Source organism: Polistes canadensis, unplaced genomic scaffold (assembly GCF_001313835.1).
Source record: "Polistes canadensis isolate GaletaPanama2010 unplaced genomic scaffold, ASM131383v1 scaffold_25, whole genome shotgun sequence".
NCBI lineage: Eukaryota > Metazoa > Arthropoda > Insecta > Hymenoptera > Vespidae > Polistes > Polistes canadensis.
Window position 1 is genome coordinate 63,847 of NW_014569572.1, and position 18,153 is coordinate 81,999.

An 18,153-nucleotide genomic window follows, 5' to 3' on the forward strand; every position below is an offset into this window, starting at 1 on the left:
CGGTATCGCGCTTGAGCGATCAAGAAACCGAGAAATCGTGTCTTATATCGTAGCTTTTAATTAAAAGAGAGAAGGGGAGGGATTACATAAAGCTCGTCTACCTTCGATCGATCGCAATGAATTTGCAGACTCTCTGAGGAGAATCGAAGAAAAGGAATAAGAAGAAAAATAAAAAGGAAGTCAAGAATAAAAAAAAAGTCAAGATGTGGGATGATGATACTCCTGCGTGGGAATTCGAAGAAACGCCAGCAGAAGAGACTGCAGAAGCTGCAGAAGGTGCCGCGGCTGCTCCAGCTGAGGGTGAAGCCGGTGAAAAACCAAAAATCAAACTCGAAAAAATCGAACCTCCGAAGTACAATCATCACTGGGTGCGCCCATTGTTTCTAAATTATGATTATATTTATGATTACAGGTAAGAAATAATAATTTAAAACTACGTGAAAAGAAGTGAGGTGAAATGAAATCAGTTGTGATTAAAATGAAACGAAGTAAATAAATAAGAAACTCGTGATTGTCTCATAGGCAAAGCTATTACAACGACGTAATTGACTACCTCAATCAAAGAGCGAGGGGGGTATTCCGTGAACCTCCAAGAGCACAAGAATGGGCGGAAAGGACTTCGAGGATGTACGATGCAAAGAATATCGATAGGAGTTTCAAGCGATCAGCTGATATGAAATACATTACTAAAATGGATCTCTTGCCACGACATTATAGCTACCATACGCGAGCATATTATAGTTTGAAGTATCAACAAATTCTTTGAGATATTATTTTCGATTAAGAAAGATCGGCGATTAACGATCTTACACATTTGTTCTTCGTCGATGCTGTTATTTATTGATAAAGTCATTGGTAAACTGTTAATCCTTCTTTTTTTTTTTAATCAGTTTACCTGTAAATCCTGGGATTAATTTTATTTCCTTACAAAATAAGGATGTTGTATTTTTAAAATGAATTGTAGTCTCGATAGATATTTATTTTAATTATTAGATCTTTCTTTCTTTCTTTCTTTAAAATTGGGTGAATGGTCACGCTTTATCTCTGACCAAATACATTTATTCAATAGCACTTCTTCGTCTAGTTTTTGTTTTCTGTGCAATCTCATTTCTAAATAACTTCGTTTCGATTTCATACGCGTATTCATTTGTTTTCTTAGATATAGTTGTCATGATAAACAGCAATTATTTGAACATTCGCATTAAACTCCGATATCCTTTTATTCAATCGTATCTGCAAATTTATCGTCATTAATTTTATGATATATATATATATATATATATACAGCTCTGACGTGCTCGTGTACTATGGCTATTGTATGTGTACTATTACTATGAATCGGTATTATAGAATACACACGTGCACTTTTAATAACGAAATTTATAAATGATTTTATTCCCTTTACTTTTATCCTCCTCAATTTTTTAAATATCATAAAATTTTAGGGATTGGGAAGGGGGTAAGTATCATCGTGTGCATACGTTAATAATACAGGAACTTACGTACGAATGAAAATGAGTTTTCGCTTTTTTTTTTTACACGGAATTAATGACAATCTAAAAATAACAATAATTTAAAATTTTATTGTAAATATATATTCGCATGAAAGTTTAACATAGCCATTTTATATTCAGCTATTACGACATTAATGGATATGTATACATATACATATATGTAAATGTAAATGAATATGTATATACAGTTTACAATGAAAATACACATTTGAAAAGGGTGAAATCGAATAACAAATTCATAATTCCGATTAAATCGCGATAATGGATAAAATGCATTTTCCTTTTTTGTTTGTTTTTTTTTTTTCTTTAAAAGGAGACGCTCTTCTTCCGTTTCAGAAATTTTCTTTTTATCGGCTGCATGGCAATTACATCTAATGGATCTTCGATAAATTCGTTAGCATCGGCTAAAGAGTTTAATCGCGATCTTTCTTTCGAAGCTCGAGGGATTGTTGTTTTTTCCGGTTCTGCGTTCTGCGTTCTTGCCCATTGTAATATTATTTGCGGTTTGGCTTTAGATTTATCTGGAACGAGTTCCAAGTTAGCTAATTTTCTTGATCTATCGAGTTTCTGCGTTAAAGTAACGTTGTCTTGATCGTCCTCGTTATTGTCGAATTTAGTTGCGTGTTTTTGGAAAGCAGTCCCGGCGGCCTCTAACGTGTTCCTAGCCTTCTCAATTTCGGCGTTCAAATCGATGACGTCGAAAATACGATCCTGAAATGAAAGAAAAATTGTCGATATTAAAAGAAAATGAATATCATCGATCTTTGTTATATAACTCTTTCGTAGATCACTGGAAACTCATGGAAAATTCCAGCTTATAAGAACGATTTAAAAGTGCATACGCGTAAATAATAAATAAATCAGCTCGTTCCGCACGCATTAAGAGGGTATTTTGGTTTACAGGATTTACAAAAAGTCTATCTCAATTGTTTTTGAAAATCTTGAAAATAATTTTCTTCAACATTCAAAAATAATATACGAAAAATCGATCACGTTCCAATCGGTCTTAGTAATTTAAAACCGTGTACAGATAAATAAGAAATCCATTAGTTCCAAAGACTATTTATACGACGATTCTCCCTCCATTCATATATTCCTTTCTTTTTCTTTTCATTATATATTTTGTGCAATAAGAATTTATTTTTGTTTCGTCTAACTCTGATAAAAAATGACAGCTTAACATGTTTCATTGCTACATCAAAACTGTACGAAAACAATATGACTTTTTTAAATAAAAAAAACATTGTCTCTTTTTTCTTCGAAACGTTATATAAATAGAAAAAGGTCGAAATCGTCCGGCAGCCGTTCGCTGGAAAAAAAAGTATTTTTTAATGCAACACGCGAGTCCGCGTGAAGAGGCAAATTTCGTAAGTATTGCAAAATAAGTACTTTACGAAAGTTGTTTGAAATAAAATCAAACGTTCAAAAATGAGCGAGTAGAAATGAGAATTAAAAAAGTATTCGTAAAAATCGTAGATATGAAAAAAAAAAAACAAAAAAGAATCTTGTTGCCTAAACCAGAATACCCTCTCAAAAGAAGTGAACCTGCATGTCTCTTCTCTTGCGTCTCAATTCGGCCAAATCTTCCTCGAAGGCAGCCGCGGCACGTTCTTTGTAATGGCGTTGATTCAAAACGAAATCATCTTCGAAATCGTCCTCCGGAAGTGCTCTGCCACGTCCGTCGAAAATAAAGTCCAGATCGTCGTAATAATCGCCACGATTTCCCGATACGTTTCGGGAGCCTGAAATGTTAGTGGGAAGGTGTTAACTAGTAATAAGGATAAAATGCTAAATTAAGTTAAATGCCTGTAAAAATGTGTTACAGTTAAATGTTTACACAATCAGGATGACTTATGTAAAAGTGTTACAAAGATTTTATATTTTTATTATATCTTTTTGCTTTTTTATTTTTTACTTTATGTTAAAATAAAAGGATGATATTTCGAAAACGGTATTATCGGGTTTGGTAAATATTAAGTTACGACGCGGAAAAAAATTAATTTTAAGTTGATATTTTTAACTGTTGCGATGGAAACTGTTCGTAACGTTTTACGTTGGCCATCCTGTATACATTGATATCTATTTTTGTGTATCGTTAAACGAGTCAAGATTATATCTCGGTTGTATTTAGTAACACCTTAACGTCTAATCTCGTCGTTAGATTTTATTACGTCATTACACAAGTAACAATCAAATTGTATCTTGCTAAAGTAACATGCAAGAAGAAGAAGAAGAAGATAATTGGATACGTACATGCCTGAGAAATGCGAATTACAAAAGCATGGCAGGATAAATCAACGATGAAGAATACAGCAATACGATATCAATAAAGGTAGTACATGTTTTTCCTCAAGTTTTACAACAAAATTTATTGGTATACGAGAAAGAAAGAAGATATATATATATATATATATATATATATACAGTAGCGTGCAAACATAGAAGTAGTTTCTTTCTTAATATTTAAACTTTACAAGAACACTTACTATATACTGTAATATATTTTTGTAATGTACATATGTATATAGTTGATTTAAAAGTCTTTTTTTTATGTTTTTTCTTTTTCTTTTTTTTAAATCTTTTTACGTAAACGTGCATTCCCTTCCGCATAGAGACAATAAAATATCGTGAAATTATTCAAAAAAACAGAGAATACGAGGATGGTGGTTACAATAGTTTTTTGTTGGTGACGTAAGGAAGTAATTGCTTTATCTTATAGATTTAGAGTTATAGATAACTCTACGTGATTGTCTACGCATAGATCATAATAATCCTTTTACTCAAAGTTACTTAATTAAACGATAGAGATGAATGAAAGAAAATGAAAAAACTACTACCTGTATCCTGTAAATTAAAAATACATAATATCGATGATTCGATGTAAATGAAAAGTATTCATTAACACGTCTTTATTCAAGACGATTTTTAAGCAATGCGCAATAAAGATAATCGACTAATAAAATAAATAAATTTCATGGTAAATTGGTGAATTTTATAGCGGGTAAAGTGAGGCAAGAGCATCGTGATCGCAATGAATAGACAGATAAAAAGAGAGAAAGAGAGAGAGAGAAAGAGAGAGAGAGAGAGAGAGAAAGAGAGAGAAAGATCACGAGATAGAGATAACTAAAAGGTAACATGTTTTTCGGTGCGTTCGTTACGCATGGAAATTTTTTTGCTGCTGCTAGTGAGGGCGGCAGAGGATCGTTGATATTCGTCGATAATAGGAGGGGAAGGAGGTGATGAAGTTGCGATACTCTCGTTGACGAGCGCCCTCAAAGCAGCAGCTCTGCGTTCTCTCTTGGCTTGTCTCTCGGCCAACTCTTCCATCTCGGTTTCGAGATCGTCGAGACGTGCTTTCGTTTGCTTAGCTCGAGTGGCAGCCGCATTAGAGAGCAACGTGTCCTCCTCATTATCGTTTATCAACTTGGACCACCTGGTCAAAGATATGGGTGGCTGTTGTTTTTCTAAATCATCGCCGATCGATGTTAAAATCTTTGAACGTCTTTTATTGAACGCCGAGTCGGCTTCCTCGATCTTCTTATTGAGTACGGAGTCCGCTTCCTGATCAAGTTCCATCGCTGCCACCCTAGCCTTGAAACGACGCGTCGTTGAGGCGACCTCATTCGCGAAATCATCCGCGAATTTCCGTTGAGTCCTTTGTCCGCGGCTATCGTAGACGGTCTCCTCCTCGTCACCAGGGAGTAGAAGAGGGTTGTGCTCGGTGCTGATCAAGGGTGCTAGTACTTGGGAGGCACGGGTACGAGGGTCGAGGTCGAGGTCAAGGTCACGCCCGAAAGTGTCGTTCCGAGGACCAGAAAGGTCTCGCGAGCCTGCAAAAACCGACAGAATTTGTTCATCTCTTCGCGGACCTAACCATCTATGTTATACATACATGTGATATGTGGTGATGAACGTAATTGATCCTATGTTCTGTCAGACTGATTCTTAATCAACCAAGTATCCTAATATTGTCTATACAACCGAGATATATTTACAAATTTGATTGAATTATGTTGAGTATTCGATAAATTATGTGATGTTCATCGCGAATTATATTATGTTGATCAATGAAATAGTTTATAATTTTTAATTCTATTCATTTGATTGCTTAATGTGTTCTCGGCATAATTCCTACAACAGATTAATTCGTTTAGATTTATCGACAATAATTCTATTTAAGGGACACTCAGTTTATTCGACAGAAAATGAATTACTCAGTTTTAAAGAGCATATGATCAATTTTGTGGTTCACCGTAATTCCCTATTCTCTATTACGTCTATTCACTCACATCTATTACTCAAGTATTTACAAACGATCCTTCCTTTATCCTGCTTGTCTGCTCGTTTCTCTCGTCCCAGGGAATTTCTATTTATCGAATTTAATCCTAAATTCATTCATCTATTTCTACCATTTCCCCTGGGATATGATTTCGATTTGGAACGACGTTCGAAGATAATCGAAAATATCTTTAATTTTTTTTCATTACGCTGTTCCTCGACTCGAGTACGAAGCAATCTTTACCTGTAGCTTATTATTATTACTTTCTTTTTCTTTTATTTTTCTCCTTTTACAGCCTCATCACAATTGTTTATTTTACGCGACAAACGGCTTTTAGACTTTCGTCGGCATGAAGTCATATATTTAGAAAAAAGCAAACGTTTATTCGTCAAACAGAAGATTATACAATGATTACGGACAATAATCGAACATTGAGAATAACTACACACACAAGAAGAATAGAAATGAAGATACGTTTAGGTATGTATCCTCGATCGTTGCTCGATCTCGTTAATTGTGAAATATTATTATTCTTGTTTTCCATATATATTGAAAATTGAAAATGTATTTATATTTTTGTTTGTAAATTAAATTATAACATTCTATGTTATCGGAGGATAAATTCTCAAACGGCACGCATCTGACGAACGTGTAACGAAGGAGAAGTTTATCTTTATAAGGAAAAAAAAAACATGCTATACGATGGATTATAAAAGGGATAGGATAAATGTATCTCAATTATTCATCATTTACAACGGATCTATTGAACACCTCGGCAACATTTCAAAAAGGGGGCGTAGGGGGGTACTTTCATTCCTCAAAACCATTTGGGAAAACGACTGAAGAGGTTACCGATGTCGCCTCGACGGGCCGCGATTTCATCGGCTACCGACGATCTTGGCTCGGAGAATAAGGGTCGAGCACAGTACTTCCTGTCCAAGTGGTCAACCATTGGCTTGTAATAGGACTCCCCCTTGTCGTAATTGCATCCATAAACGCGCGTACGCGGCCTGCTAAGTATTGGCCTCGACATATCTGCGGCACACTTTTTTCTTTATTTCTGTAATAAATCAATTATAAATTCATTCAATGAGACAATTCTAATTATCATACAAAAATATATGGATATTGTTTATTTAATACGATTTGTAATTCGCGCGAAAGTAAATGATACGGAAAATGAGAAAAAAGATAATCATTTCTTCTCGTGTCACATGTATCGAGACACTCGTCGTATTTTATTTGGCAAAGATCCAATAACTTCGTGCGTCTTCGTAGGATTGTGAAAATCAACGATGGAAAAGGCGATGATTATGGTGGCGCGTGGTTGTAACGATACGATATGATGGTAGTAGAAAGGATAGAGAATGAGAAAGGTTCGGTTTCTCCTATTTACAATTAGATAAAAAGGGGGAGAAAAATAAATGAGAGAGAGATAGAGAGAGAAAAAGAAAAAAATAGAAGATTCTGAGTGTGAGGAACCAGTAAACTGGAACGAGCAACTATCTATATACTGCTCTCAAAAATAGACCGCATCTAATTTGGTGCCCGTGAACCGAACTGGCACGGTACACGCGATCCCGGGACAACCGAGACCAAGTACCAACAGTGTAAAATCCCGAAGAATCGTTCTTCCTTGTCTTCTTCAGGGGCACTCGAAACTACAATCAAACGTTTGGAGAATAGCAAGAGCATAGCATCATTACCGTTATTATTTTCTTTACGATTGAACAATTTCGACGGAATAAACTAAAAGTGTAAACGCGTAAATGTATTTTCAAATTCTAAACGCGACAAGATGCCAATTTTTGCACCAGCTGCAACAATTTGTTTTATAATTTGAAAGGTATCAACTGTCGTCTCTGGGTGTGATCTTACTCGGTAAACGAAAACAATTGCCATGATCGCTCTTCCAAATAGTTTCCGATTACACCAATTATTTTCATTTGATTTACAAATCTGGATATATGCCCGCGTTTTATAGACGCAGAAAGAAATAATACGATTATGATGTTTCCTTGGACGTTTCTACTTTATTATCACGATTCATTTATAAAGAAAATCTTGTCAACAATTCGTTCGTATGAGAGTACAAAAGTCGAGATACGTAAGTAGTAAAATACTTGTAACATCGAAATCCGTGCAAGTTCGAACGAGGTGGCCCAAATGATTAGCAAACGACAAAACTTGATATGTAAATACTTCGTACGTGTATAAAAGCTATTAATGCATCCACCGATTAGATCGTTCACTCGACTTAATTGGCTTCTACATATATTTGGCTCGTCTATAAGCCAAACGTATTTGTAATTTAGAACAGAGTTCTTTGTTGCTCAATCTTTCTTTCATGCCCGTGCTCGGTATTTTACTATGTGTAACGATATAGAAATCGTGTGTTTACACATGAGATATCGAAACCATGAGTCTAATTAAGAGAAATATTCAAAGAAAAGCGAATTAATTAGGAAATCAATTCGTCTCGGGGACGAGTAAAATGATTACGATGAGAACGTATATCATTTTTAAATTATTATTATTATTATTATTATTATTATTATTATCATTATTACACACTGTTATATTATAGATCATCAGGTTACCTTTATGATAATTTATTAGAAGCTTTAATGCCATATCAAAAAATATATTCCGAGGGCTTAGCCAACACACTCTCGTCCTCGTAAAATACAACAATAGAAATACGAAGCCGTTCTTTGACACGATAAAAATTGGCGAGTATCGTTACTAGGGCATCCTTAAATTAAATCATTTAAAACGAACGATTAAGAAATGCCAAAATTTACGAGACACGTCGCGGAAAGACATGGTGATGTTAGTGACATGCTAGACACTTTAAGTGATAACGGATTATACTCTACTAAAATGTAATTTTAACTGTTTTAGATTATGAGTCAGACCTCCCGGCGAATCACTTAAATATTTATGTACATTATGTGTACTTTGTTTTCTTACGAATTCGTTTCAAATATAATCGTCTTTACGCAAATCCCCTTTGAGGAATTGTTGACTTATTTTCGTTTTACATATATATATGTATATTAGTTATTTATACATATCAAGATTTTCTGATTCATTAAATTAAGATGCCGAAAGTGATGCGATCGCGAAAGAATGCAAAAGTTTATTACAATAAACATTTTTAAATAACTTTTATTCTACTCTCTTTATTTTTGTACACATAAAAGCGATCCTCTAATTTATTTTAACGAAATAATCATTTAAATTTGTTCTATCGATTTGAATCATGATCGATTAGAATTGTATCTGGAATTAGTATATACAGTATTCATGGTGTTACGCTTCTACCGCTAGTACGTTGCGTAAGATCGCCAGATTTAGACTGAGAGCGTCGTTTAAAAACAGTGATATCGATTACAAAATTATCTAAACTATGATTCTTTGATAAAAAGTTGTTCATTTTTTTAGAAATCATTGCAGGATTTTTGAACGACTTTATAAGTCCGTCCTATACAATACAAATGCATTCACAAATACTGGACTATGTTAATCGTAAGATGCAAATAAAACATTTAGGTATTAATTAATGATTTAATTGTTTTTCTCAAAGAATAATAACTATTTTACCCGCAAACAATTAGATTTATATTAAACAATTTTATCTTTGTTTATTTCATAGTTAATTTAACATGAACGCTATAAATTGGTAAATCATTTGCAAACGTTTGAACTTTGAATATTTTTAATTTTTGAATATTTTTGAATAATTGTTATAAAAAATAATAGCAGGAGCAAATCATGTATTTAAAAAAGAGAATGAATAGAAGAATGAAAAAAATAGGTCACTCTTACCTGAGTGATTGTTACAAGGTATCCCTTAAGGTGCTGTTTCTTCGGAAGTATAGCCGCGACTCCCACGGTCGTCGCGATGCCCGTTGTTTCCCACTCCCTTGGGTACTACCCCTTCCTCTTTATGCTTCCTACTAGGATGCTATTCCCAGTAATTTATTCATACCCTGGTGGGCGTTCGCCCACTTTTATCTTCAAGTTCTTCAAGTTCTTCAAGATTTTTCCCATTCCTCTGGCACCACCTAATATTATTTCATTTCATTTTTTACGATACAGATTTCTTATATATATATATTTGTATTTTATTTATTTTATTTATAATATTTTAATAATCTAAGTATCTTAAGTATTGTATATTGTTCAATTGAATACAGTTAATCTTTGATTTTAATTCAAGTTCACACGCGAATGGAAGAAACAAGATTTATCTATGCATGTATCTATCTACTTATACATGTTTTAATAAATACATCATACAAGGAGTGGGCATAAATTAAAATATATGCAGTAATTTATTGTTTTTACTACGTTCCTTCGAATATCTGATCTATTATAAGCTTGAAATTATCGGCGAATATAAATTTTCTGGCAAGAAGCACCAAACTCGAGTAGCGCGCTTTTTCAAATCTCGAGTTTCTCTAAAACGTTTTAGATGGCGCTTAAGTTGATAACAAATGAAAGTAACTTGGTCATGTATAGTGTATATGAAAGAAAAGGGAAATAAGTATAAGCACGTGTATTTCTGTACTACCGAAGTGTTATTTTCAAACAATATAAATATTAAAATGATAGATTGTAATTAAAAAGAGTTTATTTAAAAAATGTCAACGATGATTAAACAAGTTATTTCCAATAGGATATTTTTACAATTATCAAGTTTATGTCGTTTTAATCGTATCGACAAATTTTCTCACAATATTCCAAATGATCAAGATAATATTTTAAATAAAAGAACAACAATTGATGAAAAAACATCAGACGATGAATTAAATAATACTTCTAACGAGCAAGAACTTAAGCGTCTTCTTAAAGAAGCTGCCACTTACAATGATGTTAAAGATACAAATTGGACTACAACTCCTTATCCTGCTAATGCACCAACCTCTGTGGAAGAAGATAAAATAGAGGTACCTAAAATTAACCCACAGGAAAGAACAATAATACTTTTTCCTGGACAAGGGACTCTTAAAGTTGGCGCGGTTGCAAAATATTTGCATTATCCTGCTGCAAAAGAATTATTTGAAATAGCTAATGAAATTTTAGGATATAATCTATTGAAGATATGTTTAAAAGGTCCTCAAGAAAAATTAGATCAAACAAGGTTTAATCAACCAGCTACGGTTGTTTCATCGTTGGCTGCGTTAGAAAAAATACGCGAAGACAGGCCAAAAGTATTTGAAACTTGTGCGAGTGTTGCTGGGTATAGTGTTGGCGAATTGAGTGCACTGATTTTTTCAGGAGCTATCTCTGTTGAAGATGGTATCAGATTGGTGGCAGTTAGGGGTCAGATGATGCAAGTTGCATCCGACAAAGTACGTCAAGGAATGTTATCCGTTTATTGTTCTCCTGAAGCCAAATTATCTAAGATATTACAAGATGCTGTTTCTTGGGCTGTAGATTTGGGTGTGCCTAATCCTGTATGCAAAGTATCTGTTTATTTATATACTCAGAGTAAAATAATAGCTGGAAATGAAGAAGCATTGCAATATATAGAAAAGAATGGCACGGCTATGGGTTTAAAAAGAATGAAGAGGCTTCCAGTTTCAGGAGCTTTTCATACACCGCTTATGCAACCAGCCTTACAAAAATTTTTTGAAGCACTGGATACGGTAACGATAGAAGAACCAAGAACTGAGGTATATTCTAATTATACTGGGCTTCCTTATAGACATTTACGAAGTATTAAAGGATTGTTATTGAAACAAATTGTATCACCGGTAAAATGGGAACAATGTATACAAAGAATATATAAGAGACCAGAAGGAGAATTATTTCCAAGAACATTTGATGTTTGCTCTAGTGGAAGAATGAGAACTATTTTGAAATTAATTAATTCAAAAGCAGCTATTTCTTGTATAGTAATTTAATAAAATATTGCTTATTTATAAGAATATAAACGTTTGCTAATAAATTAAGTTTAATGATATTTATTAAATAACAATACTGACAAAATGTTATATGTATATGAATAAATTTCTTTTTCTTTTATAATGTATACACATGTGTGTATTTTACATGTTATATCATTTCTTCTCTTAACAAAATTAAAATGAAGTTTTGTTGTATTAAAATTTTGAGACTAATAATTTGAAAAATTATAAAAATTCAAAATTATATTGTCTTTTTAAACATTCAGATGCTTGTTAGAGAGTATTTGTAAAAATAGAAACTTAGGTTAGTTATGGTTGAGTTTTGGAACACATGTATAGCGTCCCGCGTATCTCGCACATCTTGCGCATGTATACCATACCGTATATAATACCGGTATTACAATTTTTTTGATATTAAACGTTACAAAATAATCATTTCACCAACATCATGAAACTAGTAAGGTATGTATACTATTTAATAATAATTAAAGTTAAATTTTTTTTTATTACGAAGAATATAATACACATTTTTATACATATATATACTTCATGTTAGAATATGTACAAAATTAACCTATAAAGTATTTTCAAAATGAATTGAAGATATTGAAAATAAATTAATAAACATCTTCTATGTAATATATTTTATGTTATAGATTTTTGATGAAACTCAGTCATGAGACTGTAACGATAGAACTAAAAAATGGAACTCAAGTACACGGTACAATTACAGGTATGTTAACATAACCTTTTTTGGAAATTATTATTCTAAGTGTAGCATAAAATATTTTTCTGTACTATCGTATATTTTCGATAAATCATTTGCATATATCCAAGCATTATTTTAATATTTAATCTATATGTGTATATATAATTTGTTTTCGATACAAAATTATTTTGATTTAACCAATTGATTTCTGTTACAATAGGTGTTGATGTAGCTATGAATACCCATTTGAAAACAGTAAAGATGATAATTAAGAATAGAGATCCTATACAATTGGATACTTTAAGTTTACGTGGGAACAATATACGGTATTATATTCTACCTGAATGTCTTGCGTTAGAAACATTACTTATTGATGACACACCAAAGGCCAAGGCTAAGAAGAAAGAAGCTGCAAGAGGTTTGTAATATATAAATATGATATGTAATTACATACACACCAAAAATGAGTAAAAATAGGAACACGAAAAAAACAAATTATTTGTTACATTAATTTTTAGGAGCAGCACGTGGTAGAGGCCGTGGTGGTCGTGGTGCCAGAGGTGGTAGAGGAGGTAGAGGAAGAGGAAGAGGCAGACGATAGTAGCATTAAACTTATTAAGTATTTGAAATGATTCTTCCACATGTGGACAATTGAACAAAAATTGAAAAAAAATATGTTAATGCAATATATGCGATATGAGTAATTAATAAATTCTTTTCCATTGCGATTGTAGTAAATTAAAAATTAAATATTTGATAGTATTAAGTACAGTAAAGCAGTTCAAAATATTTTTGATTATAGCGTAACCAGTACAAAAATAAAAAATGATCCTTCGATTAAATATAAGTAAGATGTACAATTTTATAATCTTATATATAATGCGTGTGAATATTTTATCATTCCGAATATAACGTAATTTACATGTAAAAAAAGTAACAAAATTATTAAACTTACAGGAGAAATATTTTAAGAATAAAATTGTCAATCTTGTTTATGTATTAGAGCACGAGTTGCGTTATGATAAATCGTATCAATGTAATTTAATAACAGTAAATTATTCGTACTGAAGATAATCATTGGAAAAATAAACCAAAAATTCTTTTATTATAATTATAAGTCGAAGGCTATTCAAATAATAGATAATAGTTATTTTTTTATTTTGGTAAACATTTCTTCGAAAATTTTGTATATAATATAATATCGCAATTTTTCAATTTAAAGAAGTTTACCGATTTATGTGACCAACTTCAATGCGTTTTCTCATTAAAATGGTTCTAACCATTGCAACAAAAAATTTGCATGCTTTTAGGAAGAATGCATCTAAATAGAATAATGTAATTTTATTTCATCGAACTTTTTGACAAATTTTTCAAAATGTTTGTGTTTTATTATGTGGAGATCATCAAAAAGGGCTGTAGTTGGATGCATTCAATTAATTATGCGATGTGGTCGTAATAGTGCCGACGTAGATGACATAGATGATATATCCGAGTACGACATTCATGATGTTTCTGGTAATTGAATAAATTCATTTATAAATTGCATTGTAAATAATTTAATTAGTTAAAGAGACATAATGAAAGAGAAAATTCTTGTCATTTTTAAAACATTTTTATTCGAATATAAAATGTGTTCTATTAAAAGATAATATTGTTCATAAATAAATATAAATATATATATACAAGTGGAAGATGTTGGATAAGTTTCCCTTAAAAATTTTCTAATCAAAGAATTTTCCAAATTAAGAATCATCGAATAATTGTTAAAATATTTTCATTAAAAAAAAAAAAAAAAACAACAACAAGGAGATAAAGAGGGTACATTTTTGTTATTATAAGAAATTAATGTAATTTTTGCTATGGAGTAGTTATGTACAGTTTAGACTCGATGCATTATCGAGAAATCGATAGTAACTACCTCTTGTGACCGTGATATAACCAAACCTTTCACGGTTCAATGTCCACCAGTGCATTTCCAACCGCAAATCTTCCCTATGGCTTTGCAACAACGGCAAGAAAACTTGCAACATAGACCAGATGCGCCGGGAATGAGAAGACGTTCACCACCTGAAATTGTTTCTAAGATGATTCAAGCTTTGGAAGAATTAACGGAAACTAATTCGTTACCCGCTGTTGACAAGGTGCGCGGTTGTCATCAACTTAATTTCAGATCTTCCTTTCAACCGATAAACGAAGAAAATAGTTGACATTTTAATATGTATTTTAATATACAACGATGTGTAACGAGAACATCGTTCAATTTTAATAATATGTGATATTGAAGATAACTATCATTGTAGCGTTATCAAATATTTGTACATCTCATTGCTTTTATTTCTATCTTCTCATCTGTTTTTTGTCTCTAAACTTTCGAACGTTTTATTATTAACTTTTTCTTTTTTCATTTGCATAAGTTTTATTATCCATTTTAAAGTTAAACAATGTTTTGCAACAAAATAAAAAGATAATTACATCGTTAACGTTTACAACCAATCAAGCGAAAATTATAGGCTGCAGGTCTATATAAAGCGGATAAAACTTCAGGACAATTTTTTTCTAAGATTATCACATTATATTTCAAGTATATTCAAACTATTAAGTTTTCAAATTAATAAAAATAGCGTAGAACAATATTGCACACAAATAGTTTATAAGTATATGTATAATTATAAGAATACTCTGTTAATCGTTGATTTTCGTTTGAAACTTTTGTCTTCTACTGTATATTACTAGATTATTATTACCATCATCTCGTGGAATGAAAAAGCATATATTTTTGTTGAGTTCCTATTTGTTTATTTATTACGTTTAAATGATCGTTTTATTTGTATAAAAATATTTATGTAATGTAAAAGAGAGCAGTTAACATTAGAAAGGGAACACTCGTTAATAACAAATTACAATTGCTTGTTAAATTAAAGGATTGGTCGTATACCTTTAGGGTATGCCATATAGAAACCTAATCCTTTCACATTCGTCGTTTTTATTTACTTTCAAGTCGGTTGATTGAGTCCGAGTCTAAGACACGATTAGATACTATCGATACAAAAATAAAATTGACTCGAGATTATAGGCAGTATAAAATTATACGAAAAAAAAAAGATAAACAAAAATATATGTACGTTTATAAAAATCCAATAATTCCACAAGCTAATCGAGCTCCGGATGATCCAGTTTTAATACTTTCTTCGGTTCCTCCTCGACCAAAGTCATCAGGTTTTGCATGTATTACTAAAGCTCTTCCAACGGCACCACGAACTCCAACCAAACTCAAGTAACGATCCATACCATCGATTCGTGCTATTCCATCAGGACCAACCTCGACGTTACCCAAATCACCGACATGTCGCAACGGATCATTTGGTGCTCCATGATTTACCTATGCATCACACATAGAAATATAGATACGAAATATTGTGTAGAATGAAATGAAAAAAGAACAAATGTTTATTCATATTACCATGTATGGGTTAAAGTGCGGTCCAGCAGAATCACATCCTTTCCTAAGATCACCTTTTTCGTGAACATGAAATCCATGCAAGCCTGGACTCAAGCCTGTTATAGTTCCAGTTATTCTGACCCCATCTACTTGTTGTTCCAGTGTTAAGCTTCCTCTAGGACCATCTATTGGTGATCCATCTTTTCCGAGAGCTTTCATCTCAACCACTGCTTTCAATCCGATTACCTACATATTTCAAGACAATATAAATACAAAACATTGATCACAAATGAAAGGGAAGAAAAAAAAAAAGATGGAAAATCGAAGAAATTCGTTGATACATACAAAGAAATAGGGTTCCATGTAAACTTCGTACAGGTTGCTTCTACTTCCAGGGTAACCAGGAAGACTTCTTATGAACAGCGTCCTGTCGTTTATCGTCATCATCGTTCCCTCATAGACTTCGGCGTAGGTTCTCCATCTTGCCAGGAGGATTACTAAGATTGCGATTCTGAATAATTTGTGCATCTTTCTATGGTACACTAAGTTATTCTTATTAGAAAGATTCGTTCCTTCTCGAAGACGAATAACGTCTGTTGGATTTACTTTCCTGACTTCTATATATGAGTTGCGTCACCGACAAGTCACGACGAGGACAAGACCGGATTATGGTGCTGGAAGGCACTTGCACCGTGTATATAAATATCCGTAGGATATGTGAACTTACACATATACATCTGTATCATCATCTACAGGTAAATGAGTAAATATATGGACACTACTACTATTACTTTTATTATTTTGTAAAATTTACTTTCGTTTAATATAATAGTTCGATATTAGATTTTATTTTATTACATTGGTCCAGAGTAAATCAGTTGTTCGTTTTTTACCCGGCTGGATTTTGTTTTATTAGATAATTATACTATTTTGTATTGTAATTGTACTATTGTATTATTTGAAAAGTTTGATTGACAACGGTGAGAGAGAAGTGAGCTTTTGATTTTCTTGGATTAATTATAAATGAAATAGAGTTGTTTTCCATACCGAGGGTGTCACTAATCAATTTTGGCGACAAATTTTATTAATAATAATTTTCAGATAATACAAAATTTTAAAAGGAGTTCGAATATTCTTTTAATACTAACATTTTACTTACGTAATTGCATTTTTCAATTTGTCATGTCAATATTTTTCTTGAATTTCTTCAGAACTACGTTGCTGTAAATGGTGTATAATATATATATATATACACCTGGTTCATTGTCATATACCCACACACGGAAGTACAAACTTGATATGCGATGATGACGAGCGAGCAAAGTGAAAGCGAAACGAATCCGTTTTGACCTCGTCTTCGTGAAAACTCTACAAATAAAAGTATGTAATTATAAAGGTATATATATCTATCATTAATAGCATGCATATGTCAATAGATTTTATCTCGAAGAAGAAAAAGATTAATTGCTATAGGTAAAGAGATCTAATCATTTATATTTATTTAGCATTTATATATATATATTATATCATTATTATTATTTTTATATGTAAAATCTATATGAATATTTCCTGACTCTTCGCGAATTTCTGTTTAATGCTTTGCCATCGATACTCATAATAATATCTATGATTTATAATGAGAGGAACGTAATGTATTTGAAATTTGTTCGTTCGATAAAGGTATTTTTCAACAAGGAAAATTTAGATTATTGTTTATTTATAAACGACCTAGCATGCGTGAGTAATTAAGATAAAGGTATTTAATAACTGATTAAGAACCCCTTTTTACCGCAACATCATATTTACATCGAAGTAATTAATAAGTTCTATCGTGAGTTCGATTTCTGCGGTTTTTAAATGTCACGTGAATAATCGATAACTCAATATATGCGATATTTGTGGTAGATAAATACGTAAGATAAATATACGCATTATCAAAGTTTATATATTACATTCGAAATACTGCAAATTAATACGATAATCGAAATGGAAAAATTATTTCTAAAACTAATTTTATGACAAGCATATGTTATACACTTTTATTCTTTCAAAAATAATCTATATAAATAACAAATATATTACAAATTTTTTATTGCGAAATAATATTTTATTTTTAAATTGGAGTTGCTTTAATTAGAAAAAAAACGAAAACAATTTAAATTATTTTTATAAATACTAACTTATAAATTTAGAAATACATAAAAAAAACTTATTTCTTAATATAATTATTAAATATATAGATAGATATTTATTTAATTTACAGCCTGTTTGCCCAGTAAATGGATTTGGTTACT

General features: G+C 31.9%; 7 protein-coding genes across 7 annotated transcripts; 4 read left to right on the forward strand and 3 right to left on the reverse strand.

Annotated features, from left to right (window-relative positions):
* Positions 1–133: 133 nt before the first annotated feature.
* On the forward strand, positions 134–766 carry LOC106783737 (flightin). The gene is made up of 2 exons (XM_014742529.1): positions 134–412; positions 523–766. Exons 1-2 carry the CDS (start codon positions 204–206, stop codon positions 764–766), a joined length of 453 nt encoding a protein of 150 aa, XP_014598015.1. The 5' UTR covers positions 134–203.
* An 844-nt stretch (positions 767–1,610) lies between these two features.
* Positions 1,611–3,814, reverse strand: LOC106783775. The gene is made up of 3 exons (XM_014742616.1): positions 3,768–3,814; positions 3,060–3,256; positions 1,611–2,225 (listed from the first exon to the last, which is right to left on the reverse strand). The coding sequence occupies exons 2-3, from the start codon at positions 3,063–3,065 to the stop codon at positions 1,821–1,823; spliced, it is 411 nt and encodes a 136-aa protein (XP_014598102.1). The 5' UTR covers positions 3,066–3,256; positions 3,768–3,814; the 3' UTR covers positions 1,611–1,820.
* Positions 3,815–3,913: 99 nt separating this feature from the next.
* LOC106783771 lies at positions 3,914–9,725 on the reverse strand. Its single transcript, XM_014742610.1, has 3 exons — positions 9,625–9,725; positions 6,646–6,853; positions 3,914–5,344 (listed from the first exon to the last, which is right to left on the reverse strand). The coding sequence occupies exons 2-3, from the start codon at positions 6,824–6,826 to the stop codon at positions 4,638–4,640; spliced, it is 888 nt and encodes a 295-aa protein (XP_014598096.1). The 5' UTR covers positions 6,827–6,853; positions 9,625–9,725; the 3' UTR covers positions 3,914–4,637.
* Positions 9,726–10,318: 593 nt separating this feature from the next.
* Positions 10,319–11,834, forward strand: LOC106783769 (probable malonyl-CoA-acyl carrier protein transacylase, mitochondrial). Its single transcript, XM_014742607.1, has one exon. It carries the CDS (start codon positions 10,443–10,445, stop codon positions 11,706–11,708), a length of 1,266 nt encoding a protein of 421 aa, XP_014598093.1. The 5' UTR covers positions 10,319–10,442; the 3' UTR covers positions 11,709–11,834.
* A 176-nt stretch (positions 11,835–12,010) lies between these two features.
* On the forward strand, positions 12,011–13,076 carry LOC106783777 (probable small nuclear ribonucleoprotein Sm D1). Its single transcript, XM_014742618.1, has 4 exons — positions 12,011–12,173; positions 12,368–12,444; positions 12,641–12,838; positions 12,939–13,076. The coding sequence occupies exons 1-4, from the start codon at positions 12,160–12,162 to the stop codon at positions 13,019–13,021; spliced, it is 372 nt and encodes a 123-aa protein (XP_014598104.1). The 5' UTR covers positions 12,011–12,159; the 3' UTR covers positions 13,022–13,076.
* Positions 13,077–13,458: 382 nt separating this feature from the next.
* LOC106783778 lies at positions 13,459–14,775 on the forward strand. The gene is made up of 2 exons (XM_014742619.1): positions 13,459–13,935; positions 14,389–14,775. The coding sequence occupies exons 1-2, from the start codon at positions 13,812–13,814 to the stop codon at positions 14,625–14,627; spliced, it is 363 nt and encodes a 120-aa protein (XP_014598105.1). The 5' UTR covers positions 13,459–13,811; the 3' UTR covers positions 14,628–14,775.
* A 177-nt stretch (positions 14,776–14,952) lies between these two features.
* LOC106783773 (superoxide dismutase [Cu-Zn]-like) lies at positions 14,953–16,598 on the reverse strand. Its single transcript, XM_014742612.1, has 3 exons — positions 16,205–16,598; positions 15,881–16,105; positions 14,953–15,799 (listed from the first exon to the last, which is right to left on the reverse strand). The coding sequence occupies exons 1-3, from the start codon at positions 16,385–16,387 to the stop codon at positions 15,545–15,547; spliced, it is 663 nt and encodes a 220-aa protein (XP_014598098.1). The 5' UTR covers positions 16,388–16,598; the 3' UTR covers positions 14,953–15,544.
* Positions 16,599–18,153: the final 1,555 nt, after the last annotated feature.